Source organism: Eubalaena glacialis, chromosome 1, assembly GCF_028564815.1.
Source record: "Eubalaena glacialis isolate mEubGla1 chromosome 1, mEubGla1.1.hap2.+ XY, whole genome shotgun sequence".
In the NCBI taxonomy this organism is placed as follows: Eukaryota; Metazoa; Chordata; class Mammalia; order Artiodactyla; family Balaenidae; genus Eubalaena; species Eubalaena glacialis.
Genome location: NC_083716.1, coordinates 25,585,027 through 25,600,783, shown reverse-complemented (window position 1 = coordinate 25,600,783; position 15,757 = coordinate 25,585,027). Strand labels below are relative to the sequence as shown.

Sequence of the window (15,757 nt, the reverse complement as noted above, 5' to 3'; positions counted from 1 at the left end):
TCAGAACAAAAATGAAAAAGCTTCTCCCTGAGGATGCAATTTCTAGCCAAGAAGATTATCAAAATGGGTGTTGCCCAATGCCCCAATTAACTGTACCAAACCCCAGTCAATGATGAAAATGCAAGCATCGCCTTATTATGATAATTAGGCTATGTTGATTAAAGTGGAAGCAGCGTTAAGACCATTTCTATTACTAAAACTATCTTCTCCACTTAATTAGCACTTTCTTAAAAACATCCTTAGTTTTTCACATTTATCTGACTGGGGACAGAGTCACTGAACCAGAGCTGAATGGCGTCTGGTTTATGAGAGGTCTCAGTTAATAATATGGTGATTGGTTTTTAAAAGATTGCTGCCTTCGTGTATTATATAACATTTGGGCAGGCATGTGTCCAAGCACTTGAAGTAGCAAATTGGGAACACTGAGGTTTGAGTTCTTCAGGATGTTTATTCCAGCTGTGTATTAGCTAGGACCTCAGTGTCCGGCCTTGGACTGTTTCTGCAGCTGACACCGCTGCTAGAACATATGACCCGGGCCTCCCTCAGCCTCTGCTGGAAGCAACGGCTAATGTCCAGGGCATAATGCATCTGTCCAAAGGTTGCCTGGAATGAACTGATGCTTGACGCCACTCATACCTAAAGAAGTAAAAATGTAAACAAAACCCAGAAATTGTTTTTACCTATCAGATGGACACTGATGAAAACTGTTGATAACACAAAGTGTGGGTGAGCTTGTAACTTTGTGACAGCCCTGACAATCAGAATGCCATGGAAGTGACACTGCGTGGCTTCTGGGGCTCTGCACAAAATGGCCATGCAGCTTCCGTCCGGGGTGTGCTCTTCCTTGGGATGCCCGCCCTGGGAACAGGGCACACTGTGAGGAATCCCAACCTAACCCACATTTCAGTGGTTTTGGGTATATTCAGGGTCGTGCATACATCATCACTACCTAATTCCAGAAAATTTCTGTCACCCCAAAAAGAAACCCTGTACCACCAACTCTCCTCCTGCCCCTACTAGTCTATTTTTTGTCTTCATGGATTTGCCTATTCTGCACATTTCATATAAATGGAATCACACAATATGTGGCCTCTTGTATCTGACTTCTTTCACTTAGCATACTGTTTTCAAGGTTCATCCATGCTGTAACATGTATCAGTACCTCATTCCTTTTTATGGCTGAATAATGTTCCATTGTATGAATATACCACATCTCTTTATCCGTTCATTAGTAGTTGGACATTTGGGTAGTTTCCACTTTTTGGTTATTAGGAATAATACTGCTGTGAACATTTGTGTACAAGTTTTTGTATGGATGTATGTTTTCAAATCTCTTAAATTCAAGTATTTTAAAATCACCTATTAATATTAAATGGTACATAATACATAAAAATTAAATGATACTAAATAACAAATGATATATAATTTAAATAATTCTTATTCATTAAAGCAGCTTTCCTCAGAGCAGCAAACCTCTTCCCTTATAGTAATTCAGACATAATATGAAACACTGGGTAGACGGAAAGTCATAAAATGGCACTATTTCAAACCCAGGTCTTTCACTAGTTTACACAAACCTTTCACCACATCAGTCTGAATTAATGAGACACCACTTTACTGTTTCTATCTAAAAAAAAAACTAGGGCTATTATGCAGTCTTCAAAATTCCTCTTTTGATGTTTCAAAGTAAAACCTATCTTTTTAATTTGACATACAGGGAGAGGCTGGAGTCTCTTCAGGAATTTGGGGTTTGATTTAGAATTCTTGTGAACACGTAAAACCTGGGACTGATCTGTTTGGGTTTACCTAATAAAAGTTCAATAAAAATAGGCTGTTTTTTGTTTTTGTTTTTAAATTCTGGATTAAATAAAAGCTCACTTATGTGGGAGTTTGGGATCACATTTAGAGCTTCAATCAGTAGACTGTTATGCAAACAAAAACTCTATTGCAAGGTTCTTCGTCCACAGACATGATTTCCCTTCAGGTTGGTCCTGCCTCTCTTCCCGGTGCCTGCGGCTGGTTTCTCCAGCAAGCCTCACCATCGTCTTCCTGAGTTTGCCTGTGTGCTTCATGTAAATCTAGTAAGGAAACAATGAGGTGCTTTTCTGGGGGCAGTTGCTCTAGAGGCCACTTGTAGAGAAGAGACCAAGCTAATAAAAAAGTGTGGATGTTTTCTCCAGTGGAAAATTACAAGTTTGCTTGGTTTTCATCCTTGGCACCAAGTCTTGGGTTCCTCATCACGGAATAGACTCCTTTCCGCTCGGCTTTCTCCCAGCCAGGGTCCTGGCACACTATCAGAGGGGGAAGTAATTAGAAAGAAGTGTCTTATAGGGATGAGAAGCACTGGTAGCTTACCAGATGGGGATAATCATGGATCTTCAAACAGACCCTCGACCAGACAGAGCACTATTTGTCTTCTCGCCTACATTAACTATACACAGTGTTCACAGCTCCTGAAACATGTACACACCAAGAGAGGGGGAGGATGTCTGCTCAGTTTCCCTCCTTTTCAGGGGGACCCCTTGGTTGCTCTTCGGTACATGAGCAGTGACCCAACTGTAGCCCCAGAGAGTTTTCCAAGAGCTTCCCTCAACTTCTTATAGTTCTTCTGTTGCTGTGGAGGAAAGAGTCTCATCGCGTTCTTGGTTCACTCATGATTTAGGTTATGTGAGTGGGGGGTGGGAAGTGAGAGACGGCTTTGTTATTTCTGTATAATGACACTTGCTAATTGCAAAACTATCAAAGTATAGATATGTAGCTTAAAAAGCATCTGACATCTCACCTTTCAGGGGTAACAAGTGTGTCACTTTGGTGAGCATTTCTGGTAATCTCTGTTTGATGTGCATAATTATTCATAAGAATTTTTAAAAATTAATTAATTTATTTATTTATTTATTTATTTTTGGCTGTGTTGGGTCTTCGTTTCTGTGCAAGGGCTTTCTCTAGTTGCGGCAAGCGGGGGCCACTCTTCATCGCGGTGCGCGGGCCTCTCACTATCGCGGCCTCTCTTGTTGCGGAGCACAGGCTCCAGACGCGCAGGCTCAGTAGTTGTGGCTCACGGGCCCAGTTGCTCCGCGGCATGTGGGATCTTCCCAGACCAGGGCTCGAACCCGTGTCCCCTGCATTGGCAGGCAGATTCTCAACCACTGCGCCACCAGGGAAGTCACTATTCATAAGAATTTATCAAATATATTTGTGAACATAGTGTTGTGTTCATCCAGAAGCTGACCCTGAGACAAGGATCAGAAAGGAAGCAATTCATTTGCAAGGTGCAGTAAAAGGTAATGGAGAGTGGGAAAGTAAGACAGGAGGGTAAGGTAGCCAATTAAGGGTGATTATCAAGTTAGCTGCTGCTGTGGGTGGATGGAGCTTAATCCCACAGAGAAACTCTGGAAAGTGCTCCAGAACACGAGCCTCAGAGATATCTCAATGGAAGTGTGAGGGAGCAGAAGTATTTATACCCCAGGTTCCACTGGCTGAGGCTGCCCCTGGTGGGTGTTAATTCTGAGTACTTCCAGCCTGAACAGCCTTCCAAGACATTGGAGAAAGTCCCCCAGGAAAGACAGGCAGCTATTAGCAGGTGGAGGGCAGCCAGACACACATATAGAAGTGGTATTGCTTGGAAGATGTGCCAGGCACTGTTCTAGGTGCTGGGACACAGCAGGAAACAAAACAGAGAAAAAGTCCTGCCCTCATGGAGTATTTTTTCTATTGGGGAGAATAAATATTGAATAATAAGCAGGGTAAGTAAGAAACATACAGAGTGTGTTCCACGGTGACAAGGAATGTGGAGAAAAATAAGTACTGTGGAGTTCTGGGGAGGAGGGAGAATGGGTTGGCTGCAATCAGCAAAAGAGGGATCAGGGCAGGCCTCACTGAAAAGGTGACACTCATGGAATGACCCAAAGGAGGGGAGGGGGAAGCCCACCACATGGTTATCCAGGTGAAAAACATTCCAGGCAGAGGAAACAGCAAGTCCAAAGGCCCTGAGTCAGGAATGTCCCTGGTGTGTGTGAGGAACAGCAGGGCCTGAGAAGCTGAGCAGAGGTGAAGGGGAAATGGCAGGAGGGGAGGCCCTGCAGAGCAGAGCCCTGGTGACACTGTGCTGCCTCAGGTGCCGGAAGCAGAGGACGGCAGAGTCTGAGTCAAGCTGTGCTGACAGTGAACTGAAGAGGGGCCAGGGGAGCAGGGAGGGCAGTAGGAGGCCCCACAATACTCCAGGTGGTGGCGGTGGAGGAGTGAGATGCTGCCGCCATCGTGCGCAGGTCGGATGTGGGATGTGAGAGAAAGGAGTCCACAGGTTTGGCCTGAGCAGCTTGAAAAATGGAGCTGCCTTTTCCTGAATCAGGGAAAACTTCAGAAGCAGCACATGTGGGGTCAGGGGTGGTTGGGGGCCTGGCTTTGGGCATCTTATGTTTGTCATGTCTGTTGGACACCTAAGTGGAACTTTCAGCAGAAGGCTGAGTGTAGGCCAGAAGTTCGAAGAGGTCCGAACTGGATGTAAACTGGGGAGTTTGTCAGCGTACAGATGATCTGAGACTGGTTGAGATCCCCATGGGAGCAAGCTAAACAGAAAAGAGGCCTGGGACCAAACCCTAGGAGTGGAGTGGTCAATTGTACGTACGTGTATACACACTACATTTATACAGATGGATATGCAGAAACACGCTCTCTGTTTAGATATATACATACACACACAGGTAGTTTCAGATCAGTGGTATAATATAAACAGATCTCAATTTTCTTCCCACTAAAACTCAATTTTCTTCCCACTAAATCTACTGGGAATACTGCTCCATGGTGAAAATATCTGTCTGCTCCATTAAATTAGTGGCTGCATAGTATTTCATAGTATACATTACCAAAATTAATTTTCCTCCATAGATAAATATTTTTCCCAATTACAGAATTTTAAATTACACAGCAATGGGCATCATGTGCATTCATCCTCTCCCACCTATATGATCATCTCCTTGGGATAAACCCTAGAAGTGGGGTGGCTGTGGGCAAGGATGTGCCCTTTTTATGTTCTGATGCAAGACTCCTTCCGGGCAGCTCCAGTCATCTGAGATGTGTTCAATATGGATCAGCTGCCGACCTTACGGAAGAACTACTGGGATGTCATTCCAGGTAAACTCTGTTCTACAGGGACCCTTCTCAACACGGGGCAGCTTTCTGGATAATCGCTGTTAGCAACAAGGCACAGAGGTTTAGGTCAAGTCAGAAAAGTCCAAGACAGGAAGCAATCTGTCGGTACTAGCTTTTGGTCTGACATATGGAGCTACAGCCAATCTCTAAGTGTAAAGCCACTCCATTTCCACACAGAGCAGAACAATGTGCCAGGCCTGCAGGCTCTCCAGCAGAGCCACTAAAAGCTTATTACATCAAGTGCAAATGCAGCAGCCAAAGGCAGATGTGCCTTTTGTGAAATGACTGTAATTAATGCCAAATCTTTCTCCGAACTTTCTTTTCGCTGGCTGGATTTGTCATCGTCCTGTAAGAACAAGCCTATTACATACCTCAGATTTTTTCCCTTTACCTTGTCATTCCGAGCAAAAGCATGACCCATCACCTGTCTGGGCAAATACCGAGTGTTTGGATGGTGTCAGGACGTCCTGCACGTTCAATGGTAACCTTGACAATAACATCTACCACTGCCAAGTAATTGGTCAGCAGCCTCTGCCAAGAACTTCAGGGTATTAAGGGACAATGTATTTAGTCACAGTGTCCTCAAGCACAGGGAAATGTACTGAAACACCTTTTGATTCAGAAGGAAAATAAGGAAAACGACAAATACAGAGCCATGCCTTGGATCCTGTTTATTCCCATCGATGCGTTGGTCTGTAGACAGAATTCAACCCAAGACTCTGGACCCATCACTAGTGTTTGACCCACAGAAATTGTAGGTCAGCGACACTCATCCAGGGAAAACTAGTCCTCTACACCAGGTTCTTAACCATCAAGATACACCAAGAAAGTACCTGATAGTCTGAAGTTTTAAAAAGTGTCTGAACTGGTGATCTGTATGCTCTTCAGCTCCCGCAGTACAAGCGCCTTTTCCACAGGATGCCCCTTTACCACAACAGAGCCTCCAACCAGTTCAGCTATCAACACTGTTTCTTCCTCTTCTGCTCTGTGAGTGATGCTTGGTCCAGCCAGGAGGCCAATGAGGAGGGTTTTCTTGTATGTCATGGCTGAGATAAGTCTTTTATCCCAGGATACAGCAGGCAGAAGGCAGCCTCCAGAATTCATGCCAAATTCCATTCTTCAAATTACCATATTTCATAGTTTATTATGAGATAATTGCCACCAGACCTATAAGCCTCAGCACGATGTTAAGATCAGAGCCCGGGAGTGAACGCCACCTGTTTTCTCCTCCTCCCCCGCTCCACTCGTGCTGCCTGCCGGCCTCTCCTCAGAACGCAGTGTAGTAGTTCTCTGTGGTGCTGACGATGTCACTCTGGTCCTCCAAGAGCTCCAGCACCTGCCGCAGCACAGTTTCACTCAGGCCTGGGCTGAGGCTCAGGTGAGCACAGGCCAGGATGTGCAGGAAGTGGCAGCCCTTCTCCACGTCTGCAGGAAAAAGGGAGTTGGCTAAGCTTGGACACACCTGTCAGACCCTCCTCTCTCTCTCCTGTCCTCTCCTCTAAATGGAAGTCCTTCTTCATATTTCCTGGGTCAGAACCTGCAGCTTAATAAGAGCCCCAGATGATTCTTATGCACATTAAAGCAGGAGACGCACTGGCCTAGCTTATCAGTGAGAACGAACCAAAACACTGGTTCTCAGGTCTGTGCCATGGACCACTGCTCGGGGATGCAGGCCTTCAACCTTCCAGGATTCCCAATCAATAATTTTATACTCATAACCCAGTGGGGATTTAGTGCTTGATAGGCTTTTTTCTCTAATGAAGTTACATGCACGAGCGCATGCATTCAGTTCTAACCCCCTAGCTTCCCAGGCGGGAGCCCTCTTGTGGCTGACAGCAGAGCCCTCTTGTGGCTGACAGCAGAGCCGGCTTGCAGCAGCCTCCATATTCCTTCTGTAAATCCTGGACGGTGGGACTGCGGTGGTGACCTTTGGCCTGTTCTCACTCCTCTCTGCCTAGGCTTCCAAAAAGTCTGCCTGTGACGGCTGTATTCTAGGAACCTCTCACCCTCTATCCAAAACAAATGAGACCATTCGTAGCAGTTCAGGACGAGTGACCGCTCTCCTAGTTGAAATCAATGATTTGGAGTAGTGGTATTCACACTGAAGTTATGACCATTAGAGGATCATGAAATCAATTTAGTGGGTTGTGGTTAGCATTCTTTTCTTACCAAACAGACTAGAGTATGAGATTACAGAATGTATTGCATTTTAGGTACGATAAATATTGAGAAACTTTATATTCAACTACATATGTATATGTATAGTTGAAATAAAATTTATAATAAAATTATATAATTTACTAGGTGATGATGTAAAATTTATCTGTAACATCGAGTCAAAGTCAAACCTCATTCCTGGAAACAAACCCTCCTCAGTTTCCACCAAAGCCCCATTGACAGGGCCAGGCCTCTCACCGCCGTATCCCCAGCATCTGGCCCACTAGTGCTCTGCACAGTCACTGAATGTTGTTTTCAGATGATAAAATGCTTTAGGCTCCAGGAAAGTCCTCAAAGAGGGGTTGTGGTGATGGGCAAAGCATGGTTGGGATTCTGTGCACCTTTGTGGCTTTGGGCAAGTCACTGCATCTTTAAGCCTCAGTTTTCTGACCCATGGGGAGTGGGGCTGGGGGGCACCTCTGAGGTCCTTCCCAGCGCTAAGGGTCAGGGATGCTCACAGGCAGTGGTCCTGGGCTAACAAAGACTTGCAAATTCTGACCTCTAGTGGCTAGTCAACTCATTATTCCACCCGACTGGGTTACTGTTGGGAAACTCGCCACCTCCCCTGGTCTCCACACTTCCAGGCTATTTCTTCAACATTCATTCGATCAAGATTTCCTGAACACCTACTACATGTGCAGCGCTGAGCAAGGAGGAGCAAGTACAGAGTGCAGACAGAGAGCTGACTCTGGAGTCCAAAGGACCCGAATAAAAATGCTGGCTCTATGACTGGGGCAAAGTGGTCCAGGTCTCTCAGTCCGCATCATCTGTTAAATGGGAAGAAAAGCACCCACTTCACTCGTGGTTGTGTGGGTGAAAGGAGACCCATGGTGGGGGCTTCTTCCATGGAGAATTACTATGATTCTATCGTCATCTCCATAACCTAAGAAGATGCACATAAACTTGTCCCTGCTCTAAAGAAGCTTTGGCTCTTCCTGAGAGGAAGGGTTGGCGACGGAGGGTGAAGGACTCCGACCAAACTGGGCTTGCACACGGCAGAGAGGAAGCACTGGGAATTTCCGCACTGCTCGGCTTGTGATCTTAGTTCTTTTAAGACCTGGGTGCTCAGGCTCAGGGCTCAAGGTGACTTACAGGCGTATGTGGTCAGCAGTGCTGACTGCCCCAAAGGCCTTAAACTACTTCTTCACAAAGGCCATTCTGCCGTCCGAGGGTTGTCTGGTAAGGCTGTTCACAAAGTGACCTTCCATTCACGTGGGGAGAAGGACAGGTGTTAGTTCTTTAAATGTTTGGAATTCACCAGTGAAGCCATCAGGTCCAAGGCTTTTCTTTGTTGGGAGATTTTTGATTATTGATTCAATCTCCTTACTATATATCTATTCAGATTTTCTATTTCTTCAGGATTTAGTCTTGGTAGGTTTTGTGTTTCTAGGAATTTCCACTTCACCTGGTTATCCAATTTGTTGGCATACAATTGTTTACAGTACTTTGTTATAATCCTTTTTATTTCTGTAGGATCAGTACTAATGTCCTCATTTTCATTTCTGATTTTAGTAACTGGAGTTTTCTCTCTTTTTTCTTGGTCTACCTAGCTAAATGTTTGGCAATTTTAGGGATCTTTTCCTAAAAGAACCAACTTTTGGTTTCATTGATTTTCTCTATTGTTTTTCTATTCTCTATTTCATTTATTTGTGCTCTAATCTTTATTATTTCCTTCCTTCTGCTAGCTTTGAGTTACTTTCTTCTTCTTTTTCTAGTTCCTTAAATTGTAAAGTTATATAAGTGTTCTTAGCTATAAAGTTCCCCTTCATACAAAGCTTTTCTGTGTCCTAGAAGTTTTGGTACTTTGTGTTTTTGTTTTCATTCATCTCTAAGTATTTTCTAATTTCCCATATGATTTCTTCTTTAGTCTACTGGTGAAGAGTGTGTTGTTTAATTCCCACAAATTTGTTAATTTTTCAGTTTTACTTCTGTTATTGACTTTTAACTTCAGAAGATGCTGGTCGGAGAAGATACTTTGTATGATATCTACCTTTTAAAATCTATTGAGACTTAATTAGTGGTCTATCCTGGAAAAGGTCCCATGTACATGTTGTATGCTGTATGTATGCTGTTGTCAGGTAGTCTTCTGTGTGCGTCTGTTAGATCTAGCTGATTTGTTGTGTTATTTAAGTCCTTTATTTCCTTATCTTCTGTCTAGTTGTTCTATCCATTATTGACAGTGGGATACTGAAATCTCCAACTATTATCATAGAACCATTTACTTCTTTCAATTCCATCAGTTTTTGCTTCATATATTTTGATGGTCTGTCATTAGGTACAAAATGTTTAAAATTACTATGTCTTCTGGCTGTATTGAACCTTTTATTAATATATAATGTCCTTCTTTGTCTCCTGCAACATTTTTTTTAAAATTTATTTATTTATTTATTGGCTGTGTTGGGTCTTCGTTGCTGTGCGCCGGCTTTCTCTAGTTGCGGTGAGCGGGGGCTACTCTTCGTTGGGGTGTGCAAGCTTCTCATTGTCGTGGCTTCTCTTGTTGCAGAGCATGGGCTCTAGCCGCGTGGGCTTCAGTAGTTGTGGCACGTGGGCTCAGTAGTTGTGGCTTGCAGCCTCAGTAGTTGTGGCTTGCAGCCTCAGTAGTTGTGGCTCGTGGGCTCTAGAGCGCAGGCTCAGTAGTTGTGGTGCACGGGCTTAGTTGCTCCACGGCATGTGGGATCTTCCCAGACCAGGGATCGAACCCGTGTCCCCTGCATTGGCAGGCGGATTCTTAACCACTGCGCCACCAAGGAAGCCCTCTTGCAACATTTTTGATTTAAAGTTTATTTTGTCTGATATTAGTATAACTGCCCCTGTTCTCTTTTGGTTACTATTTGCATGGGATATATTTTTCTGTCTTTTCACTTTCAACCTTTCTGTGCTTTTGGATCTAAAGTGAGTTTCTTGTAGTTGGCATATAGTTGGAGTTCTCGGGTTTTTTTTTTCAATCCATTCTGCCAATCTCTGTCTTTTGATTGGAGAGTTCAATCCATTTACATTTAACCTAATTACTGATAAGAGGGACTTGCTTCTGTCATTTTGCTATTTGTTTTCTATATGCCTTATAGCTTTTGGTCCCTCAATTCCTGCATTACTGTCTTCTTTTGTGTTTAGTTGATTTTTTTAATAGTGAAATGTTTAAAATTTCCTTTTGTGTATATTCTAGAGCTATTTTCTTTGTGGTTACCACAGGGATTACATTTAGCATCCTATAGTTATAACACTCTAATTTGAATTTATTCTAGTTTAACTTCAATAATATATAAAACCTCTGTTCCTTCTCCTTTGCAGCTCTGTCCCCACCCCTTTCAGTTGTTGATATCACAAAACCACAACTTTATACACTGTGCCCAAGAACACAGACTAATAATTCTTTTAAATGTATTAGGCTCCTAAGATTCTTGGTTTACAGGTTTTTTTTCTTTTAGCATTTTGAATATATCAGCCTACTGCCTTCCAGCCTCCAAAGTTTCAGATAAGAAATCTGATCATCTTACTGATGTGACAAGTTGTTTTACTCTTGTAGCTTTCAAGATTCTTTCTTTGTTTTTGACTCTCAAAAGTTTGATTATAATGTGTCTTGGTGTGGTCTCTTTGAGTTCATCTTAATTGGAGTTCACTGAGCTTCTTGGATGTTTATATTCATGTCCTTCATCCTATTAGGGACGTTTTCAGCCATTATTTCTTCAAATATTCTCTCTGCCCCTTTCTCTCTTCTTCTGGGACTCCCACAATGCATATGTTGGTCCATTTGATGATGTCCCATAGGTTCTTTAGGTTCTGTTCACTTTTCTTCAGATTCTTCCTGCTCAAATCTGCCTTTGAATCACTGGTAAACTTTTCACTTCAGTTACTGTACTTTTCAGAATTTCTTTTTGGTTTCTTTTTAGTTTTTGTATCTCTTTATTGATATTTTCTATTTTGTTCACCCATCATTTTCTTGAGCATCTTTAAGACAACTGTTTCAAAGTCTTTGGGTAATAAATCTGCCATCAGGTCTTTTTCAGGGACAGTTTCTGTTGCTTTTTTTTTCCTTTGAATGGGCCATAGTTTCCTGTCTCTTTGAATGTCTTTCGTTTTTAGTTGAAAACTGGACATTTGAATCTAATAATGTGGTAACTCTGGAGATTAGATTCTTCACCTTCTGTGGTGTTTGCTGCTTTTTGTTATTGTTTTTATTTTTATTTTTGGTTGTTGTAGGCTGTCTCTGTGCCAAGGAGCAGCCTGAGATGGAAACCTAAGGTCTTCTCAGGTCTATTTCTGAGCCTGTGCCTTTCCCTGGGCATGTGTGGTAGCTTTCTAATTTTCCCCATATATGCAGTTGCTTTTGAATGTTCTAGACTTTCTTTTCTGGCTCCAAAAGGGGTAAAAAAGAGAAATGAAGGGGTTTAAAAAAAAAAAGAGTGCCAGTCTTTTAAATCCCCTGGAGGTCACTTCAGCTGTTGGGTGAGGAGCTTACAACAATGGGAGGAGGTACAACAATGGCCACCCACCTCTCTGCCTGTACCTCTGTGATCAGAAGCAGCAATTGGTGATCAGAGCACAAATCCCTGATACATGGAGGACTGGGTCCTTTTTGCCCCCGCTAGCTCCCACAAGCTCTGTACAAGCTGCTCCAGAAACACATGCACAGCCTCCTGCCATGTAGCTGGGGATAGGGGATGAGTAGCTGCTACTAAGATCTGAAAATTGACTGAAATTAACCCCAATTTATTGTCCAAACCTTCCTCTGGAAGTTGCTAGCCTTGATAGACTCCAGAGTTCCAAAACAGCTACATCAGACAGATGCAATTGTTGTCTAAGTGGAGGGAAGGATTCTTGGTGTTCTTACTCTGCCATATTCCTAAGAGTTTCATAAAACACCAATTTATTCCATCCTCATAACAACCCACGATGTAGGTACAATTATTATCCCTGCTTTGCGTGTAAAGAAACTGAGGCACAGACTTGCTCAAGGCCACACAGCTACAAAGTGGCAGAGCTGGGATTTAAACCCAAGCAAGGTGGCTCCAGAGCCCAGCTCTTCACAACTATGCCATGCGGCCCATCTTCAGACAAACCCTGTATCAGTGCTTTAGGGACCTAAAACTGGCCCATGTTTATAATCCTTTCATTATTGTAGGTTTACCCTCTGCTGAAATATTCATAAGTGACTAAAGGTTTTAAGTTCTCCTACCAATCATCCTGCCAAGGAAAACTCAATGCTATGTTTCGTACTGAAAGGTTAGAAACAAACTAAAGGTTCAGTAGGAATAATTAAATAAATGGTCGAATATGTACCAATACATATAGTGGAATACTGTGCAGCCATTAAAAAGACAGGTACTTTTACACATACTGTTGCTGAATGACCGCTAGAAGCCAATGTTAGATTTAAAATACAAGGTATAAAACACTGAGTATTGTATGCTAAGCTTTACTTACGTTTTTTAGAAAGGATAAACTATACAAACATGTTTATAAGTGCATATAACATCTCTAGAAGGATATGCCAGAAACTAGTAACATCCACTGCCTTTGGAAAGTGGAACACAGAGCCTGGGGCTCAGTGTTGGGAGGGAGTCTCACTTTTTCTGTGTGTGTTTTTGTACTTTTTGACTTTTTACCCTGTGCATACATTACTCACAATAATTTTTTAATGTCATAGGTATTTCTTATGAAAAGGGGTGGTTGCAACAGACTCTGACAGTTCCTACAAGGTATGTTTACTGGTATTCTCAGTTACTCATGCTCCAGAATTTGTCTCCTGGGAGTTTACTAGTTCCAGGGAATTGGCTTATGCTTTTTAGAGGCTCCCGTTTACAGACTGAGTAGCAGAGCCTGTCCACCTTGACACACACACTCACCAAAGCAGGAGCTGGCCTGTGGATTAGAAGTGGATATAAAACCTGCCACTTTATAGACCTTCAGGTCACCAAGGCTGTTTGGTTCTCCTAAGAAATGAAGTGTGAATTGCTTTCATTTGCTTCAGCAGGACCTAGGATTACTTTAATCCACCCTGTTCCTAATACACATCAAAATAAGAATCTAGCCAGATGGCGTGGGACTAGCATGAGTGCAGGAATGTCACCTGGGGACCAGCCTCTCCTCTCATCCCTTCTTGGTTGAAGAATCCCACATTTCACAGCTCTAAAAAGCTCCTTAAATTGTGGAGAGGTGGTTTTTCCCCCAACTAAAGGATATTTATCCTTCTTGTTCTGAATGAAGTGAACAATAGTTAGAAACCTTGCATTAAAATAATAGATTGCTTTCAGTTTATTTTAAGAGCTGTTGTCACACCACTCTGGGAGGTGACTTCATGGGTCCTTAAAAGCTAAATAGGGCTGCATACCATAAACACCAGGGCTGGAGATCTGGTCCAGCTCCACCTGCTGACTCAGCCTGGAACAGTTCCAGGCCCCAGGGACATATGGGCTTTAAGGACTGGAGGTGCACCTCCCGGGAGAGAAAGAAAGCAGAATGAGGAGGCCTGTGCTCATTAACAAGCCTTTCCAATTTTCTTCTGGCGTCATTTGTTGACATATGCCAACATTTGTTAATAGCACATGTTTGCAAAAGGTAGACTTTGAAAAGTCACCTTTAAGAGTTAATAGCGCATGTTTGCAAAAGGTAGACTTTGAAAAGTCACCTTTACACAGGATTTAAACATAGGACTAATGCTTTCTTCTCTTTCTATAACTATTATGAAAATGGTAATGTCTGTGTCAGACTATCTACAGTTTGAGTTTCTAACCACTAGGGGCTGACCTAACTCCACTAAAACCAACTATTTTCTCAACCATTTCTTTTGCAAATTATCAGGTTTCAAGATGACTGAATTACACTGTTCACAAACTGTAATGTCTAGAACCATTCCTCCCAACCTTGAAGGGCTTGATGTTAGAAGAGAGGAAAATGTCAGGTTTCGGTTCAGAGACAAGAAGGAAGAGTGGAACAAGAAATAACACAAATTACAGAGGACACAAAACCAGAAGGATGTTAAAAAGTCCTAGCCTAACAGCTTACCTTGCTGTATCAGAATCACTTGAGGAGCTCACCTGTCTAGCCCCCATCCCAGCCCCTAGTGAATCAGAATCCCTAGGGGTGGGACCTGAGTGTTGTATGTTCAAAAAAGCTCCAAGGTTGACTCTTACGTGTGGCCCATGTCAGAACAACTGTGCAAGGCTAACGCTCACTTTAGAAAGGAGGAGTCTTGAGGCTCAGAGAGGGCAGGTATCTTGACCAGTCATGCTTCCAGGTCGTTACTGGGAAAGGCCCCAGGTTTCCTGACTCTCCATCTAGTGCTCTCCGGGAGGGAACAGCCCCCTCCAGGGCACTGAGACACATGTACATTACACCACTTACGATTTGGTTTCTGGCAGTCTTCTTGAATGATCTGGTGGATCTTTCTGTGCAATTCCTTGTCTTCTCTGGTTACCTAAATAGGAAAAACAGTTCGGAAAGAAATGTTAAGTAAAACAGAGGTTGTGTCATCCAGACTCCCAAATTAGTCTTTAGGATAGTTTCTAAAGATTTCATAACAATCCTCATCCCTACACCAACAATGAGCGTCGTTTTTGATACCTGGCCAGTTGTCAAACCAGTTCTGTCCCTAAGTAGCTCACTGCTCTGAAGTCCACCCACAGGCATATTCCCTCGGGAGGTGGTTTACTGGGGCCATGATAGAAAGAAAAGCTGGAATCCCTTGCTTTCAAGGAGCAACTTTCTTCTTAAATATTCATAACACATTCATAAAATTTCTCTTATTCATTATATTCTTGAGGGAGGCACAAGTGATCAAACCCGAGGACTCTTTCCTCTTGTGTTTCTTCTTTTCTGTCTTGGGTTTCACATTCCTTCACCCAACCACAGGGAAAAAAAACAAAAGAAATAAAACTGTAAGGCAAAGCTAGCAAGAGAGTAAATCTAGCTTATAAATGGAAACACTGTCTGTTCTCAAAGGCAAACATAACCAAGGTTCCTTTCTCAGCCAGCTCCGGTAAGAGGGAAGCAGCCATCAAATGGGTTTCACCTTCATGTTCAACAGTAAATCTAAAATCAAAGAGAAAGAAAGGAAAAAAGAGGAAGAAAGGAAGGGGAGAAAAGGAAGAACGGAAGGAGAAAAAAAAAGTATGCAAACAAACACATATGTCAGGAACGCTCCTTGGACTGACGACTTGGAATGAGCAGATTTAAGAATGGGGATTCTGATACGGACCCTTCTCTGGACTTAACAGGGTGTAGGGAAGATTAAGTAAGGTGATGTGGGAGAGCTGCTGAAAGCTGGAAAGCACTATACAGAGAGAAGATAACTATGTCCCCGAGGCAATGCCCTCAGGAAAACAGAAACCTAGGAGCCAGGGTTGAGGTAGAGGGGGGAGTGAAGTCAGAGAAGGGGGGTGGCTCTGCTGAGGAA

General features: G+C 43.1%; 1 protein-coding gene across 10 annotated transcripts in view; it reads right to left on the bottom strand.

Annotated features, from left to right (window-relative positions):
- STN1 (STN1 subunit of CST complex) overlaps nt 1-15,757 on the bottom strand; it is a 53,706-nt gene that overhangs the window by 11,471 nt on the left and 26,478 nt on the right. For 9 of the 10 annotated variants that reach the window (XM_061193619.1, XM_061193603.1, XM_061193659.1 and 6 more), the window contains 2 exons: nt 14,707-14,779; nt 5,814-6,573 (listed from right to left, as the gene is read on the bottom strand). In XM_061193619.1, coding sequence (XP_061049602.1) covers nt 6,416-6,573; nt 14,707-14,779 — 231 coding nt within the window. In that variant the 3' untranslated portion in view covers nt 5,814-6,415. Of the gene's footprint in view, nt 1-5,813; nt 6,574-14,706; nt 14,780-15,757 lie in introns of those variants that run through there. The other variant, XM_061193668.1, reaches the window with a different exon arrangement.